Genomic DNA, 24,065 nt, shown 5'->3' on the forward strand with positions numbered 1-24,065 from the left:
CTTAATTCTATAGGAATATGTTGCTTGATAGCACATAAATGACCCCACTTGAATTTTCCATAGATTATCTTCCAAAAGTCTCAACGTGAAGTTATAACTTCTTTTTGGTAACAACGTGACGTTGTAACTTGATACAATAAAACACCATATTCAAGATGGGTATCTGTGTTGACAGCAAAATATATACAAGATGGACATTTGTTCATGACTCAGTGGTCCAAACAAGGGTGTCCTACTTGGAATGTTATTCTCAAATCTTTGGAGTTGTTAGAGGATGAGTTCAGTTTCAAAATTGGCAACGATTAGATCAGTTTTTGTATGAGCCATGGGATTTTAGTCAGCCTTTAGTTCACATTCAGGATTCTGAGTAAGTTGAAGATCTTTGGTAGGATGATAGGTGATATTTTGGATAGTAAAGTTGCGCAAGTAGATTTTCTATCTGACCATGTCTCAAAAGACGAAAATTTTATTGAATAAAAATAAGTGATACAAATAAACTACAAATATACCCTAGTCCTACCTTGATTAGTTGAATTCACCAATTCAAGGATGATTGACATTTCAGAGCCAAGCTGAAATGCATTTCAAAGCTCAAAATCAGGAATCATCAATGTTTCAAAATTATATAACCTCAGCTTCATTTAGAAGTGGTGGTAGATGCTGGGGTCAGATTGATATGAGACTTGTCTGCTTCATGCACATTTTCAGAATTTTCTGCATCTGCTTTCTCAAGCAAAACTTGTTGCTGCATTTCTTTCAACATCCCCTTCAAAGTTTTCTCTTCTTCCATCAACTCAGATTCAGTCAGGTTGGCTTCAGAGTTATGAACTTGATGCATACCTGCCTTTTTTTCTGCTTCAGCTTGTTGAAGCAAGGCTTGTTTCTCCAGTGTCTTCATCAACATCTCTGAAGTTCTCTCTTCCCCTTGTAGTTGCATTTTCATTATAATCTCAGCTTCCTTGTCTAAAGGTTTGAAATAGTCTTCAATGGCTGCCTCCTGCGTGATATTTGCATCTTGTCATGCAATAAAATTGAGTGCCACAAATGAAACAATCACAAAACATTAAGGAAAATAAATCAAATACCGCACATGAAAATTATTTTAATCAAGATAATTATGACAGAACAAATGTTTCTATCCAAAAAACAAAAAATAAAATAGACATAATAATATGAATCATCGAGTTTCAAGTTCAACAAAAGATGAAAAAAAATTGTATTTCATTTTCACACAGAAGTTCTCAATGCATGTTGGTATAACTTCGTAAGGAAAAAACAGATTAAAATTCTGTGTTAGAAGACATCGTGCCTTCATATTTATAAGTGACTAGTAAGGAATGAAAATTACAAACATACAAAAACGTCCAAAAGAAATACATGTATTCAAATCCTAAATTTCCAAAAATTTATATATTTCCCTGGAAATAAAACTTACCGTTTCTTCCAGCTTCTTATTCAAAGCTTGCATCTCTTCAACCATTCGACGAACCTCGGATAAAATAACCTGCTCAGGTACTTTATTTATGGCTGCTTTCCTTGCTCGTGCCTTTTTCATAGGAAAACATCATACACATCAGAATCAGAATGGAAATAAAGAGGAAACCCAACATCTGCCTTCACCATCACCGCAATGAAAAATGAAGGTTATTACTTATAAGGTTATATTCACGTGTTCCCCATGTGAATAGGAGCTTAGCAACAAGGAGGAAAAAAATATTATGATGAAATATCATTACTACCTTGCTTTGCCTATTTTTATTAGAAAGCCATACTGATACCAGAACAATAAAAACCTAACCCTTCTTAAAACTTAAAAGTTTACTACTTATTCAGACTGGATCAACACGATGATGCTTTCTTTATCGACAACTTCAAAAGTGCAAATCGTGAACCAGTACTACTATTAGATCTAGAATAGAAGTGCTTCGGAATTGTGAGGACTGAGGACTGTGACTACTCAATAGTCAATAATCGCCAACATATTCAATATTGAACATTTTTTAAGAATTAAATGCATCACACCCACTCCAACAAAAAAAAACTATTAGATTTTTGATTGGCTGGTGGAGATTCCCCTGCCATTTCCAAAGAATAGTTGGGTACAGTTTTTCCTTCTCTCTTAACATTAGGCAGGTTGATAAGATCGTTGGGAGAGCCTACAAAAACTAGCTATCGTAATTAGAGAGCCAAGGCCTTACAAACCCCACATTAGAATCCCATACTTCCAATGTAAGACTAAAGTCCCATACCTTGCAACTAGATCCCAACACATGTCCCATTTGATTTTTAAAATGAGACTCACTTCCTGGCTATTGCAATTTGCAAAGTGCCCTAGCTTTACATGAAATCCTATGTCCTAGACTCCTAGCTCACAACATTCATATGCCTTATTTTCTCATGTGTTTTCTAAAAGAGAACAGAAACTAACTAAAGAATATAAATTTCATGGAAGAGAAAAAATTAGACCTGCTGTACACGTTGCTCAAGCTGCAGCCTGTAAGACCGTATTCTTCGCTCTTCATATCCAGAAAGAACCCTGACATAAAAGAGGGCCTTCCTCCCAAAGTCTAACAACTTATTCATGTTGACAAATCATCAACAACTATTTGTTTTGGAATTTCTGCACAAAAGGAATCCACCTCAGAAATGTCAGGGAAAAGATTATTCAATGTTGATTCAGATGATAACTCTTGCAAGAATTAATTAATAATGTTTCATGCAGCTGCCAAATGGAATCAAACCTAGGCTAAATTAGCACCAAACAAGAGACAAAACCTCATAATTACAAGCAGAAAGCCTTATTATCCCTAATGGTGTGTTTGGATGAGGAATTTTAAATTCTTAATATTTGAATTACTTTGATTTCAATTTCTATCATTCTTAAAATATTTTGTTTGGATAAGTCAATTCAAAATTTTCAAATTTTAAATTGTTAGGTTGAATATGATAAATTGATTCCATCATGATAAAATTAATTTTAAAAATATTTTTATATGTTGAGATTTTTAAATTAAAATTTTATAAAAATAAATATTAGCTAATTTTTAAATATTTAATAATTTTAAAAATTAATATTAGATAATATTTAATAATTTTTAAAATATTTTTGAATATTGAATAATTAAAAACATGAAGAGATAAAAGATAAGATAAAATATATAAGTGAAATAAGAAGAAAAAAAATATGAGGAATTTCAAATTCTCTCTTTCGGGAGAATTTGAAATTCTACTATTTCAAGGAATTTCACAAATGCTTGAATTTCAAATTCCTTATAAATTCCTCATCCAAACAAGGTATTTCACCTCAAAGAATTTAAAATTCTTTAAATAAATGAATTACTCCATTTAAATTCCCCATCCAAACACAGAGCAATTTTAAATTCTTGGTATTTGAATTACTTTGATTTCAATTTCTATCATTCTTAAAATATTTTGTTTGGATAAGTCAATTCAAATTTCTCAAATTTTAAATTGTTAGGTTAGATATGATAATTTGATTCTATCATGATAAAATTGATTTTAAAAATATATTTATATATTGAGATTTTTAAATTAAATTTTATAAAAACAAATATTTGCTAATTTTTAAATATTTAATAATTTTAAAAATTAATATTAGATAATATTTAATAATTTTAAAAATATTTTTGAATATTCAATAATTAAAAACATGAAGAAATAAGAGATAAGATAAAATATATAAGTGAAATAAGAAGAAAAAAATATGAGGAATTTCAAATTCTTACTCTTTTGGGAGAATTTGAAATTCTACTATTTCAAGGAATTTCACAAATGCTTGAATTTCAAATTCCTTATAAATTCCTCATCCAAACAAAGTATTTCACCTCAAAGAATTTGAAATTCTTCAAATAAATGAATTACTCCATTTAAATTCTCCATCCAAACACACTATAAGGGTACATTTTGGAGGGAAAGGGAAGGGAGGGTAACATTATTATTTTTAATAAACATTCCCTATTTCAATATTTTTTTAAATAACAGAAATAAGATGATAGAATAGCATAAAATTAATGTCTCAATCTTTCATTTATTGTTAAATATTACATATTATAGAACTTTAAAAATTTATCAACCCTTCTCTTTCCCTTAAAAATCCCATTCCCAAACAAACCATAAAGCTTTTGTCTTCTGGAAAAAAAAAGATTTATTAAACTTAAAAGAGACTGAACTGCACAATTAAAGGGAACTAAAAGAATTAAGGATGAAATTTGATGCCATAACCTGACGTAGATAGACTTCATACAGGCAACAGAAGCAGGTCAGATAAAGATAAAAAGCATGATTTATTCACTTAACTCACAGCAATTGTCAAAATACTAACAAAGAGAAAATCACCGAAAACTTAAAACTGTCTAACTTTAAAGCTTAAAATCCTCAAACAAATTACAAAATACATGAGACATCATGCATAGCCATATTCTCAGTTCCTGGGCAGATCAACATTAGGAAAAAGTTAAATCCATTGCCATGAGAAATGGGATTCTCATATATTATTCATATGCTTATGCTTCAAGAAGTAAATCTATACTCAATAAATTGCTTCTTTCTAAAACATGAAAAATTTAGCTGCAAGAAATTATTAAGCTAAAACCAATTTAGAAAACCTTGGAAGAACATGCTAACTTTACTAAAACCATAAGTGCAACAGCAACATGATTAGGTGTTCAAAAGTGAGCCGAAAAACAGGGTTCTCCTGATAAAATACGTATAGTAAACCAAGTGGGTCTGCATATAGTATCCTTGAAAGAAATTAGTTTATAGACGGCTATCTAATGATGAGGCAATCCAGCATCTACATATAGTGCCTCCAACCTCTAATGCATGGATACTTTAACATTAGCAATGTATCAATATTGTACCTGTATTGGATATTACTACGCATATAATATGACTGCCTGTGCTTACACATTAGAACTTACCCACCTTATCCTCAGAACTCTTATGTATGTGTTATTTTTTAAATAATGAATCATAACTTGAATATAATATTTCTGTTCGAAAGTATAGCTAAAATTACGCTTTTTCAGTAAATTTTGTAAGAGATAAAAAAAAACAGCAATAACATCATGATGACAAAACAATAAAAAATACCATCTATAATCATAATATAAATATAATTGTATTTACATAATATATATCGCCATACCCATAATCCTACTTTACTTTTAAAAATAGTCACATTTATAATATCGTACCATATCATACCCGTAGCAGTGCAACACAGCCTCCTACTCAGCACCCAAGTAAAATTAAGTAAACATGGAAGAACCCAAGTTGATTATGATCAAAAATCTAGTAACAGAAAACAAGTCTAATCCTAAATTTCTCGTACTAATTTTAAGAACAAAATCCCCGTAAAGAGTTTCCTCCTATAGTTATCAATCTCATTAAAACATGAGAAGGTGCCAACAACATTACACATCAATTCCACCACCATGAACCATCGAAGAAACAAAGCTATCTAACAAGTTAACAAAGCCATGCACTCTTGACAGACTCATCCACAAAAACAGACCAGGAGAATTCAACAAATAAATAAAGACCACGAGAAACTGACATTCACAAGACCAGCCAAGAAAGCTAGCCAAAGGGAATCAAAAAGTTCATTTGGGCATTTCACCAAACACTCAACTCGCAACCTACAAATCAACCCAGAACAAAATTGATCCAAAATACATTAATCAAACATTTTACAGAACCCGATTGTCTCAGTAACACTACACACCTGCTTCAGATGTTCATTCATAAACCAAAATACTAGGAAAATTGCAAAAAAAAAAATAAAGAAAATAAAACAAAACCCATCACACGAAAATCCCATATGTTATTATGCCAACAGAAAAAATAAAAAATTGAAGACGAAACTAATGGGCTTCAATTTCAAGATCAAAACAAAAAGTAAGACGTTAATAGATAGATCATTGAGAAATGAAATGAGATTTTGTTACCAAAGTGAGAGAATGGAGGCTAATACCAGCGTTTCATCGTCATCACACACCACACCCTAACGCTTTTAACTCGCAGCAAAAAAATATTCTGTCTGGTTTTCGATTAGGTCTCACTAGTTTTTCTTTCTTTCTTTCTTTATTTTTTTAATCAGGTCTTGCTAGTTGCATAAGCATGTAATTTTTATTTGTTAAGGCCAAAGATAATATCAATGACAAATTTTTTTTTATCAATTTTGCTTACATGTAAAATTTTGTGATATTATACGACTCTTGTTTTTAATTTCTTTTTGTCAAGTAAAAATCACTCGATTAATTTAGTATATATTTGGTAATATTATTATTAGAGAAATGATGGTTATTTTAAATGTTTTATAAAAATAATAAATTTAGTTTTTTTTAAAATAAATTTCATCAAATACTCATTTAATAATATATTTAACTGATATTTAATATATGTATTTTATAGGCTAAATATTTATTATATAATTAAAATTTATAATAAATAATATATTTAAATATATAAATTATATTTAAAATTTATATAAATAGATACTTTTAAATATATTACTTATATTTTGTATTTATGATAATTAATTTCTATCGCGGTATAAGATTGTTTTAATAATTAATAATTTATTTTAAAATATTAAAATTTAATTTATAAATAAATATTTTTTTAAAAAATTTGAATAAAATAAGAAGTTAAAGGAAATTTCTAAAATTATTTTTATCAAATAATAGTCTTTAAAAATACTATCGTATAAGATAACCATTTACATTTAATATATAATATTTATATAAAAATCATGTTTTACATTTCATTATATGTAAAATAAGATTTTTTTTTAACTAAATTTTACTTTTGATTCTTATAATATTCAATCTTTGATTTTGGTACTCAATTTTCAATTCCGTTATTTTAGTCTCTAATTTTTAAAATTCATAATTTTAGTTCAATTATTAAAATTTTCATCTATTAATTATTAAAATTGTAATATTAATTCTAACTTAATATTAAGTAAATAACATAATAATTAATATTTAATAATAATTAAACTAAATTACACATTTAATCCTTATTTTTACTTAAATATAATATAAATAAGGAAAAAAAATATAATTTAGCCTAAATTTTATTAATTAGGCTTCATTATGTTTTTGTTGGATTGAAATCACACGTCTCGTAAATGGTGCCTCACTTCATGTCCTTCCAATAAAAAATGGTCACATCAATTAAAAATCACACATAGGATTCAAGAAGAATTTCCCATTTTTTTAACCCACATGCTTATTCCTTTCATTTTGTGGTTCTGCATTTTTTCAATGACACACTATATGAAGGCATAATGGCGAAGGTTGGTGGCAGAGTTAGGGAGTGGCGTGAGGGAATTAAGGATAGGCAAGCCTTCATGAGGGAGAATGAGGGGTGGAACAATGGGCTTAAAGAATAGGATTTGATGATAGCGTTGAAGAAGAGAGGGTTGGGATTGTGAGTTTTGGGGAGGGGGTGAAATGTGTGTAGTGTAAACGAAGACAAAGTGGCTAGGATTCGGTTGGATTGGTGAAGCCATGGGAAAAGAAGTGGGTGTAGATTTAGGAGGTTGAGAGTGGGTTTTCGCACCATGAAGGATATGTATAATTTTGTTCTACAATGAACAAAGGCAAAGGGTTTGAGCAAGGGCTTTACCTCCTTTTTTTAATATTTGAGTGATACAATGGTAGGGGCTAATGTCACCCCCCTCCCAGTGTAGTGGTTTAAAGGATGAGAAATTGACAATTGATTTTAACTAAGTTTGATATGATGATTTTGAAATGGTTTATGCAAGCTACAATTATTCTACCCTACATAATGTGCTTTTAATTAACCAAACAAATTACATGGATAATATATAGATAAAGCAATCAAGAAACAATGAGAAAGGTAAGAATAGCTTGCATAAGAACTCGAAAGGTGGCGCTAAATAAGCAAAAGAGGAATGAGCATCGGCGAAAAAGTAAGAACTCGAAGTTGCGAAGAAGAAGAGAGGCAAAAGCCACAAGCTCATCTACAGTAGAGTCAAACAGTACGATGAGCTGAAGGAACTGATTAGATTGAAGCGTGAGGGGCAAAGCCAAAACGACCAACTTGGTCGTCTGTCTACATCAGCCTTCATTTCCTCTACCAAGAATTCTCCCTAAACTCTTAAAACTTCATTTCTAAAAACATATGTTATTCACCTTTTCTATGCATCTGACCCCACAATAGTGGTCATTAGAATCAGTGTATAAATACATATATACAATGTTGTCCACCTACTCTAAACTCCTTCCTTCCGCATCTGAATTTGAAAGGGAGTATGATATTATTGGACATAGAACAAGTTCAAAATAGAACAAGACAGGAAGTTGAATCGTCTATTCAATTTGATGATGTCACAACCTCTCAAAGACCCACCTCCGTCTCTGTGATCACTGTAGGAGAAATAGGAAAATAGGGATAACCATGGTAAAAACTTCTGTGTGTAAATTTCTCATAGTGTACGTATTTCTAAGTCAAGTCAATAATGTATATGCTTTTTCCTATCTAAAATTATTGATTGACATATGGAATAATCTGTTCAATACTATTCTTGCTGGATATAATAAGTCTCGTGATATCAGACTACTTCTTAAAACTTATCCATTCCGTCTAAATAATCACAGTAAGAAAAATTGAATAATAAGAATAATCATAATAGTTTCCGTTTGATTATACAAACTTCTCATGTAGCACATATTTATAATTCAGATTAATACGTTTTTCCTTGAGCTCATGACTATAGGATTATCATTAAGCATCTCACTTACTGTATTTGTTTTTCTATTGTTTGATTATTCATCTTGATGATCACAAATAAGAAAAATGATAATAAGACTCTTATTACACAATTTTCTTTTCCTCTCATGAACGTCTGAAAATTCAAACTTAATCTAGTTTAACTAAGTACACATAGTTCATGCATGTTTATTATTTTGAGAAGATCGAATACTCTCATAAAATAAAAACTCTTTGAATTATCATCTAATCAAAATATCATAGTCGGGCTAAGCTTGAAAAACTACTCTAGTATATATTTCTTTTTGATGATTACAAAGGGGGAGAAATAAAAAGAATTGATCAGCCTATCAGATTCGACTAAGAAACTATCTAGTAAAGGGGAGTGCATAAACTAAGGGGGAGAAATTAAATAAACTATAATATCTCTGATATAGTGTATCTAAAACCATTTGATCAATTATATTTGTCATCATCAAAAAGGGAAAGATTGTTAAGTCAGACGAAGACGAAAGCAATTCCCAGTAAGATTTTGAATGGGACAAATTTAATACATATTGTTATTACTAACAAGTGTGTTAGTGTTTCAGATACAAGTACATGTAAACTGCTAAATAGAGAATATACATCCATACCAGAATTAAGGAGATGTGAGGCAAGCATTGGATAAAGGCTAAGCAAACAAAGGGAATACATCAGATGAAGACTCAAATGATACAAGACCCTGGAAGATGGGCAAATCCTAGCAAGAGCACCTTAGACGGAGTCAAGTACTTACAACAACCAACTAGACAGAGACTCGAACACATAGATGAAGATCAGGAATGTTGGACTATGTCTGAAGAACACAATACGACAAACTCCCTAGCATCCACACTCTCAGAAGAACATATGAAATCATCAAAATAAAAGAAGCGTTTATCCACAGATCAAAGCTGTGTGTGTCAGACCTACTAGTCAGCTAAGGACAACGCCTCTGTAGCAATAATATCAGGAAAGTACAAAGATATCTTAATGCCAGTCAGAAAAGCAAACATATAGTACAAAAGATCTCATGAAGCGCAGATTCAGCAAGCAAATATTTAATGCAAAATCAAAGGCATTAAATGCAACAATCCATGAAGATTGTACAAACTACATGAAATAATCAAATGATGACTAGTCAAGAATAAAGACGAAGTTTGCTCACACAGGAAGAGGATTACCACCAAAATGAGACACTGAAACATCAGACGAAGCCTATGAGGAATAGTCAAGGCAAGACACGCACCAGACAAGTTGAGACAGATGAAGCAAGTAATGTAGGAAATCGAGCGTCAAGAGAAGAATAGTTGGAACACATATATGCACAGTCGATCATAAAATACTCAGACAAAAATATGTCTAGTACAACTATCCCAAAGCACAAATCAGACACGGCATATGTCTAAGGTTAAAAAGAAAGCCAAGTATGCATCAGACGAAAAACAACACAAACTGAGAGACACTCCAGATGGAAACAATGTTTGTCTATTTACATTGTTAATCATATCAAAGAAAAGTAAAAAAAAAAACTCAGACGCTGAAGCAAAAGCCAAAGATTAAAATACACAGGACCAACAGATGAAGACGAAGACTAGCACGCAAGCAAATAAAGAATCAAGTCTCAAGAAACAATCCAAGACATCGTCTATGACCAGACAAAAGCTTTCAATGTAAAATGCGTGATCTAAGTGAAGAAACAAATAAGAAGGGAAGCATGCAAAAGCAGAACATGTATGTGTCAGAAAAAGTGCATTACTTTTTTAGAAAAGGACAACGGCTATATTGTTGCATGACCAGAAAAAGAAAAATAATTTCTTGGTCTCAAATAAAGTCAAACACTGCTACAAAAGGATAAATAAGAACACACGCAATGTCTAAGAACAAGAAGCAACATTTAATGCAAGGCTAAATGCATTAAATGAAAGGATCAAACTAGTCGTGAACGACTATATCAGCTTCAACAGACATATACAACGAGAAGCTCCGCGTCAACGGACATATTCAAAATCAAGCAACGGGCAGATTCTACAAATATATATATATATATATATATATATATATATATATATATATATATATATATCACTATCTCAAACCTTAAAAGGTTGGTTTTTTGACTGGAAGAAAAAGTGTGATATCAAGCCCACGAGACAGAGACCAGAGATGAACTTACATAGTCATATGTACAATGTAATGTTGTATTTTTATCTTTGTAGACTAAGGTGTTCGAAATGTCAGTGATGGACTAAACCTTAGTGAGTGTTGTAAACTTATGTATCCTCTCCATGAGAGTAACCCACACATTCAAAATCTCTATAAAACTAAGGTAGCAAACCTTAGTGAGTGTAGGAAATTTCCCAATCCTCTTTGTGAGAGTTATGTATACACTCAAACCAAAACTCTCTAGCCAACATCGTAAAGCCTGAAGAAGCTAGGAAAAGAATACTTGTAAAGTCCAGAGGGGTTTGTCAAAGAATACCCACTACTAGCCAAAAATGGCTGATAAGAAAATACTAGCGTTGGTGAGTGAAGCCAACGGGCCAGGAGTGGTCGAGAATACTTGGAGAACCAGAAGTGGTTTAAGAATACTTGTGTTGGTGAGTGAAGCCGATGGGTCAGGACTGGTCGAGAATACTTGGAGAACCAGAATTGGTTTAAGAATACTAGCGCTGGTGAGTGAAGCTGGTGGGTCAGGAGTGGTCGATAATACTTGGACCAGGAGTGGTTCTAACCTGGGTGGTTCATAATACTCACTGCTAGCTTGAAGAGGCTGAGAAGAAGATACTAGCGTTGATAAGTGAAATCAATGGGCTAGAAGTGGTCAACAATACTTATGTACTTCATTTCATATCTAGTGGAACTCTTCAAGTTGAAGGAGACTGGACGTAGCTCAAATTGAGCGAACCAGTATAAAAATGATTGCACTATTTTATTTATTCTTCAGACGCGAACACTTCTTGATTGACAAATCTTGTTGAAAACTTTGTTTACTGTATAATTCTCATTAAAACCATTTTTCAAACGAAGACGCAAATTTTTTTTAACAAACATATTATACTAGAAGTTTCATCTGCTACTTATCCTTAAACTAAACTATCTTGAAAAGGAAAATGTAAGAAATTCAATTATTATCTTTACGAAGCATTTTCCCTAGTGGATGATACACCCTTCAGACGCATTAATCGTATATTAAGCAAACTCTACATAACCATCTAATATTCAACAGTGTAGTGGACGAAGAGCACTACCGTTGCGAAAAAGTTTTAAAATACCTTTGTTCACACACACACACATTCAACCCCCCCTTCTATGTGTTTTTCCGCTAACCTCAATTATCGATTATTCCATCAAAAATTTCTAAGTTACTTAATTATAAGGGAAATAATCAATTTTTTTATAACATCATGTCTAGGGTCATGTCCTAAAGAAATCAAGAAAAGTAAGCTAGACTTGAAGAAAGAAGGCTCAAACTCTTATTGAGCATTAAGTTCTTTTTAGTAGCTTGTTTTCTTTTCTTTTGTTTATATTTTTTCTTGTAAATATTTTTATTATTTTTGATCTTGTATTTTAGATCAAATAATATAAGAATTATTGTCCTTGTATTTATTTTATTTTAGGGGTGTAAATAGCAATTTGGGAGGGGTACAACTAGTAAAGGCCATGTTGAACTTATTAGGCTTGGATAGGCTAAGAACACTTTGCCTTGGCCCATGATTGGAACTCCACTTGCTTATGCAAGTGGTTTAGATGTCTAAGACATGGAGGGGACAATATGTTCCTAGTCCATCCAAGTGGCCAACATGTCACATAGCCTTATTTAGTCACACCAAACACATCATGCCATATGGCAAGTTTCCATTGACTCTTCTAGATCTAGGATGGTGACATGGGTCCACTTTTCTTGCCTTGCCATGTGGCAAGCTCTCATTGGCTATTCTAAAATCTAAGATAGTGACATATGGAGAGTTTTTAGAAGAAATAATTAGGCTTGACTAGGGTTAGTATACTTGAGTTCAAGTTAACCTAACCAATGTTGTTTTTAACCTAGGCTAGTTTAGCTTGCACCACAAGCTATCAAATCCTATATATACTCGTAAGCTTACTTTGGATGCCACTTTTGATATTTGTATCAGATATACCTTGAGTTTTCTCTATTCTAATAGTCTTAGTTCTCTTTATTGGAGACACTTCTCCTTAAGAACTTTTATCAAAAACTTCCTCCTTGGGGCAAGTTCAACACTCTTGCTTATCTTCTCTCTAGAATTGACACATTCATTTCTCATCCTCATCCATAACTTTTGACCATTTGAAGCTTGATTCCACTGTGGAAGAAGATAGGGAGCACAATTGGAGCTAGTTGAAGTTTTCATCAATTCATCTTCAACCTAGTTTCATCATATTTGGTATCATGAGTTTTGGTTCTTCAATGGAGATTTTCTCTAAACTTTGCGTCTTGTGTAGTATTCTTCACATGTCTTTTAGTTATTGTTGCTTAGATATAAATTTTGTAAATGTTATATGATAGATCTAAAAATTTCTTGAAAATTTTAGTCAAAAAATATTTTAGTACTAGTTTCTTTGAACCAAATTCTTGTGTTCTACCATAATAATCTTGTGCTATAAGGTTTCCTTTATTTTTTATTTCTAATGTTATATGAAGCTTGTATATGATTCGCATGATGAATGCATGACGTGTTATGCCATTTTGGCTTTGAAATCTATACAATGCTTGTCTTAGATTTCATGTTTAGTCATTGTTACATCATCACCTCTAATAGTACTATTTATTTTTGAATCTTGAAGAAATATATGATATACTGTTAGGTCAAAAGACAATCTTATTAGATCCTTTCAATTTTAAGTTTTGATATTAGTAGACAAAGAAGTTCTTGATCAACAATATAGAGTTTTCAAAACGACTAAGATGAATCTTCTAAGATATAATCCGTTAGTAAGACAAATCATTGTATAAGACAAAAGTTTCACTAAGATGATTTTTTTATCGACTAAGACAAACCCTTAGTCATAAAAAGAGATATGTATTAAGTTTTTATCATTATGATCTATAAACAAGAAATTGACTATGCCTAAATGGTTAGATCAAGAATTAGGCATAGTCTCAATGGTTGAGAGGAACCAATATAAATCTTTGAGTTCATTCTTTGTTTCGTCTACCTTCTTGTATATGTTACGCTACTACTTCATTGCTCTACAAAAAAGTGCAAGTTTTAGCAAAATTATTCAACTCGTTGTCTAGTGTCTATCTTTTCTCCATGATTTGGTATTAGAGCTCAACTTTGACAAGGTTGAACACCTAACAGTGGCAAAGGAAAAGATCCTAAGATGGAAAGTAATGAAGGACAATACCTACCAGAAAGAGCTTCTCTTGCAAGGCATCTAACCTTCAATGGATAAGACTGATCATATTGGAAGGATAGAATGAACACGTTCAAAAATAGCTCAAAGGTAAGGAAATACCTATGGTTAAGGTAATTTGTGGAGGAGCTACACCTAAAAGTGCTACTTAGGAGCTAGAGGAGAAGATGGAGAAGTCATACCCGAACCTTTTCATTTAGGTAAATTCAGGGACAAATTTCTTAAAAGGTGGGGGGAATTGTAACTCCCTATTTTTCAGAAGATAATATTATTATTGATATTATATTCTTTCTTATATTTTTGGGGTTAAAAATATTTAATTATTATTATTATTAAAGGAAAAATATTTTTGTATTATTATTTATATGTATTTTGTTAAATTATTTTGAGAAAAAAGAGAAGTAGGTTGGGAAAGGTAATGAGTTGGGTTGACCCGACCCGAGGGAATGTAAAGAAGGGGTTAGAATATTAACCTTCATTAGTCTCATTTAGCATTTTCTGAAGGAGTATGAAAAAGAGAAAGGAAAAACAAGAGCTCTAAGGAGGAATGCCCAAGAAGAGATCAGGAACGACTTCTACTACTGACGAGAGGTTGTCGAAGCCTCTATCAAACACAAATGTAAAATGAGTTTAAACTTGTAGCACAGTAGTGCCCCAAAGTCGTCTCTCGAGGATCAAAGGAAATTCTTTTTATTATATTAGCAGTATTAACAAAATTTTGGAAAAAAAGGGGGGGGGGTTTGGAGTTTGATATAATTTTTAGAACAAGAAGTTGAATAATAAACTTAGATGATAAAAACTTCAACTTGTGGATTTTCGTTCTTTGGATTTATCCTTGGTTCAAAATCTCAATCTCAACTAATAATTAAATTCTTGCATTTAAGTTCAATTAGTTAAGCACCAACAAAACTTAAATAGATTCTTTCCAAAGTTCAAGCGAACATTATTTGAGTCCATTAGGTTAGGATCAAGCGTCCAATTTTAATCCCTATTTGGTCTCTAAGTCCAAGAATCCAACAAGCCATCCATTGGAGAACTTAATTAATCAATTCTTGCTTGTCCCAAAGTTAACCAATCAAGCGTCAATTAATTTAGGAGATTCTTCAAATGTTTAAGCAAACATGATTCGAGTTAACAAGGTTAGAATTATTCATTCACATTTAATCCCTAGTTAAACTCTAAGTCCTTGAATCGGCAAACAATTAATGAGTCAATCAATTAAGTCCATGAATATTCCTTTGTCTTTCTCAAAATTAATGTAAACAAGCGTCACATAATTCTTGGTCTTGCATTCCTTCTTAAGTCCAATGTAAGTAAGCATCACATAGGTCTTAGTTCAAGGAGTTAATGAGAACGTCTTATGCAATGAATTTAAGTGATCAATTCAAATTCAATTATATAAGCATAAACAAGATAGAAAGATAAAGATAAATTCAATTATTAAGAGTTGAGGATACACAAAATTTTCTTCAAACCTCAAAATCCATTAGAACTTATTACCACAAGCTGAATTAGAAACTTAGCTATCCATAAAATTAAAAGACATTATAACATTAAATAACAAGAAAGACTAAGAAGAAATTGAGAAGAAGAAGAAGAAAGGGAGGTAGAAGAACACCCAAGAGTAACTTATTTGAAGGTGTTTGGGACATCTTGCAATGGAGAAATGAAGGCCTATTTATAGCCTTCATACAACACATAAAAACTGTAAAATAATGGGAAAAAGTGTAGACAAAACGAAATGGGATGAGTTGTGTAGGTGGTGGGATGATTTGGTGTTGTTGGTGGGATGAGTTGGATTCCATATTCTTTTCCGCACCGATTATTGATCACCGAATTTGGCCTTCTAGATGATCGAAGTTGCCAACGGCGCCTTCTGCAAAGTTTTAGGTCTTTGTCTCAGCTTTCCAGGGCCACCAAGTTTGCTCCATTTGGATCACCACAGCCCAAGTTATGGCCTGAAAACCGAGACATGTTCATCAGCCCAAAAACAGCAAAATTTAGAATAATAATTCCCAACTATCCAATTAGGCCCAACAACACACATATCTATCTAAATCCTATAATTAGCCATGGATGGAATGTAAAATAGCTAAATTAAAGGAAAAGATACATATCAAATCATGATTTATCAACTACATCAAGAGTATTCTGATTAATGCAACCAGGTATGGAAGAAAAAGGGGATTTTTGTGTGTGAATTCACATGAGGAAATGGGTAGAGGGAGAGATTTCCCTAGGATTATTAGTAATTTTATAATGTTTTCTATTTGTATATTTGGTAATTCGAATAAATTTTACTTGTATTGGTGATTGTATTTCTGGTATTAGATGTTAAAAATCAATGTTCTGGGAGAGAGATAAAATTAATTGAAATGTGTCCGTGAGTTAGAGTTCATGAGGGATTGTGATTTTGTCAATTCGTATGTTATTTTGCGAAATTGATGATTTAATTAGGTTTTATATTAATTTATAAATGTGGTTATTATATATTTTGGTAAAATTGAATAGCTAGATGATAATTGAATTTATTGGGATATGCTCTGTAAGTTAGGATTCTTGTAGATTGATGAACACCCTTAATTATATGAATTATTGAGTAATTGGGAGATTGTACTTATGGATGTACCATAGTATTTTTGTAATATCTTTGTGTGATTAACCAAAATAATTTTTATTTGTTGGGTTAGAAAGTAGACACTTAGGGCTATAATTAAGACTCTAAAATCGTTTAAAAATATTAAGAATTGATTAAGTTATGAGAGTTATAAGTTCAATCTCCATTTCAATGTGTGAAATATTAAGTTTTGTATTGTTAGCCATGCAATGTGACCTTAAAGACATTTTTAGTGCTTCGTATTCTTCACAAAAGTTGTAGCTTTTGGTGTTAGCTTTCCATTGTCTTTGGAATCACTCAAAAAGGATGTGTATAACTTAAGTTATGGCTGTTTTAGTGAACAGAGGTCAAGTTGTGAACATGGATTACATCTATTTCGATTTTTTTGAAATTTATAGCTAAGTAGATGATCTTTTTAGAATTTCATGTCTTCATAAGAGTTGTAGATCATCCTCTTATATTTATTTTGAGATAGGTTTGAGCTTATTTGGATGAACAGAACTCTCTGTGTGTTCTTTTCTCTGACAGTTGTTAAAGGGGGATGCATGTTGTTTTGATGTTCTAAAATGTTATCATGTGGATTAAAAAGTGGTTTAAAGTTGCATGATAATATGTTGTAGAGTTAGTTCATATTTGTATGATGATGTGATGTGGATTCATGGTGAGTTTCATGAGGGGTATGTGAACCATTATTTTGTGTGGATTTATTTATATTTTGTATGTGATGTTGAATTGAGTTGTGGACTATGGTGTGATGTCTTGGCACAAATGTATGCATGGCACGACGTTGAGCATGTGATGCGACAGTAGTGGCATGAGCATGATATAGTGTAGGATGTGTGGCAATTAGCACAGATGTATGCGTGGTATGACGATAGACATGTGATGTGACAATAGTGGCATGAGCATGACAGGGCGCTGGTTGTATGATATGATGGATATGGATGACTTTTGTATTAGTTTGATTTGGGATGTGATGATAGAACATATTGACTTAATATTGGTGAAATTTAACACGTATAGATGTTGGAAAAACTATTGATGGAAATATGCCAAGGCCAAGGAATCCAAGAGGTGATGTATTAAAGGAACCAAGAGGAATGAGATGATTTTGAAGACCTTTTTTTATGTTTGTAAATATAGTAGTCACTTGTATAGGTTTATTTTGCCTTTGTATTTGTGAGGCACTTTGTTTCATTTTTATAGATCATTGTATAGGGAATTTAGAGTAGGTTCTTTGGAGACTTTTACTCCATTTGACCTTGTATTAAAGGTCAACCATTTTTACTTTTTTAGTAGTAGAAGTGGGGTGGCAAATAACAAGGCTTGTGGGCCTAGGCAAAATTTTACATATTGGACTTTTTTTTGCTCCATATTTTTCAAGGATTTGATTTAGCTAGGTCTCACCATTTTTGGAAGAACCTAACTAAACCAAATCAACAATTTTTGAAATAATTAAAGTGAGCAAAACTAGCCAAGGCTGCCTAGCTCTTTGTTTGGACGGAGTTGTTTCTCTTCACTTGAAGCCTTAGGAAGCTTGTCCTACAAACTTCCAAGCAAGCTAAGGTAGAAGCTTGCTCCAAAGCCTCCTAAACTAGGGAGGCCAGTCAAGCAACCAAACCATGGTTCTCTTGAACCATGATTAAGGTTAGCTTTCTCCCTAAGCTTCCTACTTCTATATATTCCTAAACCTTTCATTTGTAGAAACTTTTGGATGTTAATGAACATAATTTTCACTCAAAATTCTCTCTCCCAAGAGCCAAAATCGTGGTGAAACTCTCTCCTTTAGGAACCTTCACAAAGGACTTTCTCCTTTGTGCCTTGGTTTCTCACTTCTTCTTCTCCTTCAAGAAGAATTGAGCCATCAAGAGTGGCTTCTTGCAAGCTTTGAAGCTTGCTTTACTTCCGCCATTTCCACCATTAAAGAACCTATAAGAGCTAGATTGGATATTGGATGGAGCTTGAGGAAGATCAACAATCACTTCACCAAGTCACTTCCATCATTTTTGGTATCTAAAGCCATGGTGCTCTTGAGGTTTTGTTTCCTTGTCTCTTAAAATTGTTTCGTCTTGTCTACATCTTCCTTTACATGTCTTGATTGTGTTTTCTGTATGGATATATAGTTTTTCCACATATTTTTGATGGATCCACATGCACATGATTTGATTGGTTCATTATTTTTGCTTGTTCCTTAATTCTTGAACCAATCCGGTTTTACCTTAGGTTTCCTTGTACTTGTGCATTTTAATTTTGATTGAGTCTTTCCTATTCCATAAAACTGAATCTGTGGTTGGATTATAATATTGAATAGCATGTGTTTTTGGTTTATAGTCATGGAAGTTTTGTCTAGAGTCATGGTTAGTCCTTTACATGTCATTAAGTCCTAGACTAGCTTGTTTAACCTTTGTTTTTGTCTTGTTTTTGGTCAATTCGGTTCGTGCAATTTATATACTCTTTGTACCTGACCTATATGTGCTTTTGTTTTGCATATTTGATTTCTTAATTTGCTATTAGTTCTATCAAATTTCTTATAGTTAGGTTTCCTTGATGTCTCATTAAAAAGTTTGTCAAGAAAATTTGCCTAAACACTTTTCTTTCCTAGGTTTCCTTGTGCAATTGTGTGGCTTATTCTTTTAAACATTTTTAACCTTGTAAAATAGAGAAAAACAGAGGTTCTTAGTGTCCTAAAAGTGTAAGAAAAAGAAAAGAAAGTGTACTTAAATTTTACTTGAAAATTTGTACAAAATTTGTGAAGCACTTGTGAACACGAGCACTTATGGACCTCTTGTTGTAACACGTTGTGTAATTTGTTTTTCTCATTGATTACGAGACTAAAACACATTGTAAAAGACATTAAACTCCTGGTTTCATAAAAAGAAAAAGTTCAAAGAATTTTCAAAAGAAAAACAAAACAAAAGAACCAAAGAAAAAGCCAAAAGGAGTTCAAATTGGTGACCACTTTGCTCTTGGTTTATGACTATTTTTTGTTCATAAAATTTGTCCAGCCATAAACATTGTATGATTTCACCTTGTTTTTATTTTATAATCTTAGATTTTTGTTTGGTAATCTACTCTAGAACCATTGATAGGAATTCCCTTTGAGTGCTTACTTTCTTTTTGTGCCTTAATTCTAGTTTGTCTTTCCTTGGCATTCTTTCTTGTTTTGTCTCATCTACTTCTACCATTTGGTGTAGCCTATTCTTTAATTGAGATTTTTCAGATTTGAGCAAATTAATCCAGCCACTACTTGTTGTGTTGAGTGCTTCTTTGAAGGTTTGGAAGGCCAAGCTACAAGGGTAGAATCTTGAAAGGTTTGTGGAGATATAAGAGTTTTCTTTTCTCTTTGGAAGAAAGCTCTTGGAAGTGACCACCACTTGGAGTAATCACCATCAAGATTACTTCAAAAAGAAGAGTGCAACACTAGTGAGGGTGCTGCAGCTGGACAAGAAGTGGAGGAGCCAAAGAAAAGTTTTAGAAAAAAAAAATTGTGAAGGGAAATTAGAGACGAAATTTTTGTTGTCACAAATTTTCCTCACCAAATCTGTCTCTAATCTTCTCTCTAATTGAGTGGCTAATTTTGTTTTCTAAATTTGTGCAGCCACTACATTTCATTTGTTAAAAATTACATTTCATTTGTTGAAAATTTACATTTTATTTGTTGTAAATTTGCATTTCATTTCTTGTGAATTTTTCATTTCATTTGTACAAGGCTTTTAAGAGTTTCTTGGAGTGCCTTTGGTGCATTTCCATATCTCTTTAGTTGTTTTCGTTAGGGTATTTTTGTTTAGCATTCTTAGTGAGAGTAGTCCTTGAAAGCCATTGGTGCTTTTCAAGCTCTCATATAGGTTTAAAGTTTTACACGACTAGTTTAAGTTTTCATGCAATTTATGTTTTAAGCAATTTATGTTTTCATGCAATTTATGTTTTCAAGCCATTTATGTTTTCAAGCATTTATGTTTTGAGTTTCCTTGAATAATTGTCCACATTAGGCACTTGTTTGTTATTTTCTTTTTGAAAAGTACTTTCTGAAAACTTTTTGTGCAAGATAAGGTATAAAGGGGTTTAGAGATTTTTACTTGAAGATGCTTGGTTATTAAGTGGCTCTTTGTAGCTCACCTCCCTCCATAGTTCAATTTGTACTCTTAGACCTCTAAGTGCCAAGTCTAGTACTTCAAAAATATTATTTTTTTCTATAAAACTATTTGTGTGAAAAGGATTTTTGTTTAAAAATGTCTCAAAACTCTAACTATAGTGAAAGTGATAGCTCTCCAAAAAGCATTTCTTACTCAACTAAAGAGCTAAAATCACTTAAACTATGGAGGAAGCAAGAGGCCATTCAAAAAGAGAAGGAGAAAATTGAAAGAGAGTCTCAACTTCCTATCCTAAAAGAGGAATTGAGAATTCTTAAACAAGAAAATGAAAAGCTTAAAGAAGAAATGAGAAAACAAAAGAGAAGGAGTAGGAGCACCCAATCACAATACTCATATCCTAATGAAAGCCTTAATATAGGTGACCATTATCAATCTTCCCCTAGAAGAAATATTAAACATAGGGAATCCAAGGTGGATCTCCCTCAATTTTTTGGGAAGGATTATGTGGAAGACTACATTGATTGGGAGATGAAGATAGAACAACTCTTTGCTTGCCATAGGGTAAGTGAAGAGAGGAAGGTGCCACTTTCAACCCTTAGCTTTCAAGGGCATGCAATGTATTGGTGGACCTCTTTGGAAAGAGAGAGGCACCTCCACAATGATCCTCCTATCGAATATTGGAATGATCTTAGGAGTCCATTGAGGAGGAGACACATTCCCTCTTATTATGGAAGGGAGCTTATGAATAAGCTCCAAAGGCTCCAACAAAAAGATATGATCGTTGAACAATATAGGCAACAAATGGAGCTATACATGATGAGGGCATGTATTAGAGAAGAAGAAGTCACCACTATAGCTAGATTCCTAAGTGGTCTTGACTTAGAGATTAGGGATCAAGTGGAGCTACTACCCTACAAGGACTTAAATGATTTAGTCCAACTTTGTGTAAGGGTAGAACAACAAATGTTGAGAAAATCTTCTTCTAAAAGAGAAAGCTCTCACTCTAGATCTCATAAGATAGACTACATGGAGGAGGAAATTTCTTTTGAAAAGAAAAATATTTTAGAACCCTCCAAGGAATTAGCTAAAAAGAAAGAAAAGACTATAGATAAGGGTAAAGGTGCCATCACTCAACACACTAGCACAAAGACTAGTGATATCAAATGTTTCAAGTGTCTAGGGAGAGGCCACATTGCTTCTCAATGCCCTACAAAGAAATTCGTGATCTTAAGGGGGCATGACACTTATAGTAGTCAAGAAGAGATTACTACATCTTCTTCAAGTGAGAGTGAGGATGAAACAAGACTTCAAACGTCTAATGTGGAGTCAGTTTATCCTTATGAAGAAGAACTCTTAATGCTTAGGAGAATCCTTAATAGTCAACCTAGTGGTACTCTATCTCAAAGAGAGAACATTTTTCATACTAGATATAATGTTTTAAATAAAGCATGTTCTCTCATTGTAGATAGTTGTTCATGGTGCAACTGTTGTAGCACTAGATTGGTTAAAAAGTTGAGTTTAATTACTATGCCACATCCTCAACCTTATCATTTAAAATGGCTTAATAAGGATGGAGACATAGTATTTAGCCAACAAATAAAGGTCAAGTTTTCTATTAAGAAGTATGAGGACCAAGTTTTATGTGATATAGTCCTAATGGAAGCTTGTCATATTTTATTAGGAAGACCATGACAATTTGAAAAGAAAACTATACACAATGGTCTTACTAATCAAATCACCTTCACTCATAAGGAAAAGAAATTTGTGCTTTATCCTCTCTCACCTCAACAAGTGGCTGAGGATCAAGCACAAATGAAAATGAAAAGAAAAAAAGAGAAAGAAAAAAAGAAATCAATTTGTTTAGGGAAGAGTAAAGAGGAAGTTGTATCCTCTAAGGGAGTTATGGTTAAGGAGAATTGCTTTATCACTAAAAATCTTACGAAAAATATTATCTTTATTCATAAAGACCTTAACTCTTACCCTCATGCTGCCACTAGTCTTGAAGAGGAGATTCATAAATCCATTATCTTTAAAGAAAAGGAATCTCAACTTCAAGATTTAGTGAAGAAGATGTGGACTTCACTTAGTCCTACTTCTTGTGCTACTTCCTTTGTGGTGCCCAAGGTAGATAGCCCTCCTTTGTGTAGGACTTTTCCTACCTTAGTTGTTTTAATAAATCACCCAATTTTTGGAATATATTATTTGTTGGATACAACATATGAACCTTCAAGGTTCTTTTTGACAAATCCTTTTCATAACTATCCAACAAATAATATAATCAAAAATTGCTTAGGAAATTTTCTAGTAGTATTTTCCTTGTTTTCTAGGAAATTCCTAGGTTATCACATAGGATACTTTAGGCAAGATGTTCTAGTTTTTAGGATTAAGTCTTTAGTGTGTTATAGTCTTAGTTTTAGCACTTTCTTAGGGTTTAGTAATATACCTAGACTATGTTTAGGAGAGGATCCTATTCAATTTTTTAGATTTTCTAGTATCATTAATTTCTTTATTAGGTTCTATGAAAGGATTCCTCTTAGGATATACCTTTCACATTCATTGATTAACAATGTCACCTCTAATGAATATTATTATATATTTGTAGGTGTGGATGACCATCATGAAGACTCCCGAGATTTGAGGTCAAATCTTTTTCAAGAGGGGGGGATGATGGAAATATTCCAAGGCCAAAGAATCCAAGAGGTGATGTATTAAAGGAACCAAGAGGAATGAGATGATTTTGAAGACCTTTTCTTATGTTTGTAAATATAGTAGTCACTTGTATAGGTTTATTTTTCCTTTGTATTTGTGAGGCACTTTGTTTCCTTTTTATAGATCATTGTATAGGGAATTTAGAGTAGGTTCTTTGAAGACTTTTACTCCATTTTACCTTGTATTAAAGGTCAACCATTTTTACTTTTTTAGTAGTAGAAGTGGGGTGGCAAATAGCAAGGCTTGAGGGTGTGATTAACAATTGGGCCAGAATTGCGCCTAGGCAAAATTTTACATATTGGATTTGTTTTGTTCCATATTTTTCAAGGATTTGATTTAGCTAGGTCTCACCATTTTTGGATGAACCTAACTAAACCAAATCAATAATTTTTGAACTAATTAAAGTGAGCAAAATTAGCCAAGGCTGCCTAGCTCTTTGTTTGGCCAGAGTTGCTTCTATTCACTTGAAGCCTTAGGAAGCTTGT

At 32.4% G+C, this 24,065-nt stretch overlaps 1 protein-coding gene across 2 annotated transcripts; it reads right to left on the reverse strand.

The window, feature by feature from the left end:
* Positions 1-431: 431 nt before the first annotated feature.
* LOC109818403 (transcription factor IIIB) lies at positions 432-6,151 on the reverse strand. 2 transcript variants are annotated; one of them, XM_020383856.3, is made up of 4 exons: positions 5,996-6,151; positions 2,467-2,620; positions 1,436-1,546; positions 432-997 (listed from the first exon to the last, which is right to left on the reverse strand). In XM_020383856.3, the coding sequence occupies exons 2-4, from the start codon at positions 2,581-2,583 to the stop codon at positions 638-640; spliced, it is 588 nt and encodes a 195-aa protein (XP_020239445.1). In that variant the 5' UTR covers positions 2,584-2,620; positions 5,996-6,151; the 3' UTR covers positions 432-637. The 2 variants fall into 2 exon arrangements, with proteins under 2 accessions (XP_020239445.1, XP_020239444.1); XM_020383855.3 differs by having other exon boundaries at positions 5,970-6,129.
* Positions 6,152-24,065: the final 17,914 nt, after the last annotated feature.

This window comes from Cajanus cajan, chromosome 3 (assembly GCF_000230855.2).
Source record: "Cajanus cajan strain Asha chromosome 3, NIPB_CcT2T_4, whole genome shotgun sequence".
Taxonomy (NCBI): domain Eukaryota; kingdom Viridiplantae; phylum Streptophyta; class Magnoliopsida; order Fabales; family Fabaceae; genus Cajanus; species Cajanus cajan.